This window comes from Cyprinodon variegatus, unplaced genomic scaffold (assembly GCF_000732505.1).
Source record: "Cyprinodon variegatus isolate N-32 unplaced genomic scaffold, C_variegatus-1.0 Scaffold2562, whole genome shotgun sequence".
NCBI lineage: Eukaryota > Metazoa > Chordata > Actinopteri > Cyprinodontiformes > Cyprinodontidae > Cyprinodon > Cyprinodon variegatus.
The window spans coordinates 3,697-5,481 of NW_015153015.1; the positions used below are offsets into that span (position 1 = coordinate 3,697).

The 1,785-nt window shown below is 43.9% G+C and overlaps 1 protein-coding gene across 1 annotated transcript in view; it reads right to left on the reverse strand.

The window, feature by feature from the left end:
• LOC107080947 (proteasome subunit beta type-7-like) overlaps nucleotides 1-1,785 on the reverse strand; it is a 12,902-nt gene that overhangs the window by 2,481 nt on the left and 8,636 nt on the right. The window contains exon 5 of the mRNA XM_015369158.1: nucleotides 629-744. Coding sequence (XP_015224644.1) covers nucleotides 629-744 — 116 coding nt within the window. The remainder of the gene's footprint in view (nucleotides 1-628; nucleotides 745-1,785) is intronic.

Here is a 1,785-nt window from a genome sequence, read left to right on the forward strand (position 1 = left end):
TTTTCATTTTCATTAGAACTCTGGCTGCAGCATTTTGGATCAGCTGAAGGCTTTTAACTACAGTTAGAAGCTAGGCAGCCATGGTAGAAACCAGAAGGGACAGATATGGACCCGTCTGTAAAGAGACTTTCAGACCAGATCATCGTCTGGAGGCTGTAGACACAGACGTTATGGTGCTGGATGCAGGAAGTATAGAAGAAACAGAAGGAGGGAGAGGATGGTGGAGAAAAAGAGGAAGACTCTAGAGACAGAGATGATGAAGGTCTGCAGTGATGCTTCTATCAGCTGGAGAAAACTGGATGTTTCACCCCATGAAGATGTTGCCAGCAGGCGTGTTTAGGGGGAACAGTTGTTAGCGCACGGAGGCCTTAGTCTTCACCCATCTTGGTTTGAATCCGACCTGCGGTCCTTTGCAGCATGTCTCTCCCTCTCTCTCACACCCCCTTTCCTGATGAGCCACTAATGCATTTAAAAACTAAAAAAATAAATAACTGTAGCCAACAATTCCTTTGAATTAAAGCGATTATTAATTCTGGTTCTGATCATTTTATCTTCTGCTTTGGTTTTCTCTTAAATCGTTCTCGTATCTTCTGCACCTTTTATGTCCTCAAAGCCAAACAGAGCATACCCATGGTCAGGAAAGGTAGTTTATCATAGGAGCCATGGGGATAGACGCTGTACAGGTGAGCTCCAGTCACATCAACTCCTCCAACAATCACGGATGAACCCATGTGTCCCTGGTACCTGAAAAGAGAAGGTTTTAGTTCCTGTTTTTAAGATGTCTGAAGGTCAAGAAGCTCCTTCTGTTGATATCAGGAAACCTGTTGGAAAGAGCAAACATTGATTCCGCTCACAGTTATAGATTCCTGAACGCACCCACTATGGTACATGAAAGGTGTCCCACTCTATTCTATTCTATTCTGTTCTATTGTGTTTATTTTCCTTTGTCCAGCATTTTATTGTCATTCCACTTTCACAACTACCGAGCAACGTAATGAATTCTCTGCATTTAACCCATCCCCTTTGGGAGCAGTGGGCTGCTATTGTGCGGCGCCCGGGGAGCAGTGTGGGATTAAGGGTCTTGCTCAGGGACCCAGAGTGGCAGTCTGTGGGAGTGGGGCTCAAACTCAGAATCTCAAGATTTCAAGCTCTATGCTTTAACCACCAGGCCACCACTCCCCACTGTTCTGTTCTATTCTATTTTATTCTATTATATTCTATTCTGCTCTATTCTATTTTATTCCTTTCAGAATTCTGCCCTTTAATTTTATTTTTGAGTTTTCAGTTACAGTTTGTTTTATGTCATTCTATTTCTTGACTGTGACAGACTGATGACCTGTCCAGGGTGGACCCTGCCTCTCACCCATAGACTGAGGGAGACAGACACCGGATGGATGGATTTTTTGAGCTACTCTCTGTTCTCACTTTGTTCCAGTGTCATTTCTTCTAGTTCCCTTCTAGTTGTGTCAGCTTTGGCTGTGGTTTGAGGACCCAAATGCAGAGGCAGAGATGAGTTCTTGCAGTTGTAATGAATAAACACTGGTAAAAGACAGAGGCAGGAATCCAAAATCCAACTTAAAATGTAAAACTTAACCAGAACCACGGAGACATCAGGGAAAACAAGCATGAGGAGCCAGACAAAGACAAAGAGAGATGTGGAACCAGCACTGAAGAACTGCACAGGGAGAGTATTTATGGTTGACTGAACAGGGAGAGGACTAACGAGAACATTGGGAGCAGGTGTGAACAGCGGCTTCCAGGAAAAGAGCTAAGGAAAAGCAAACT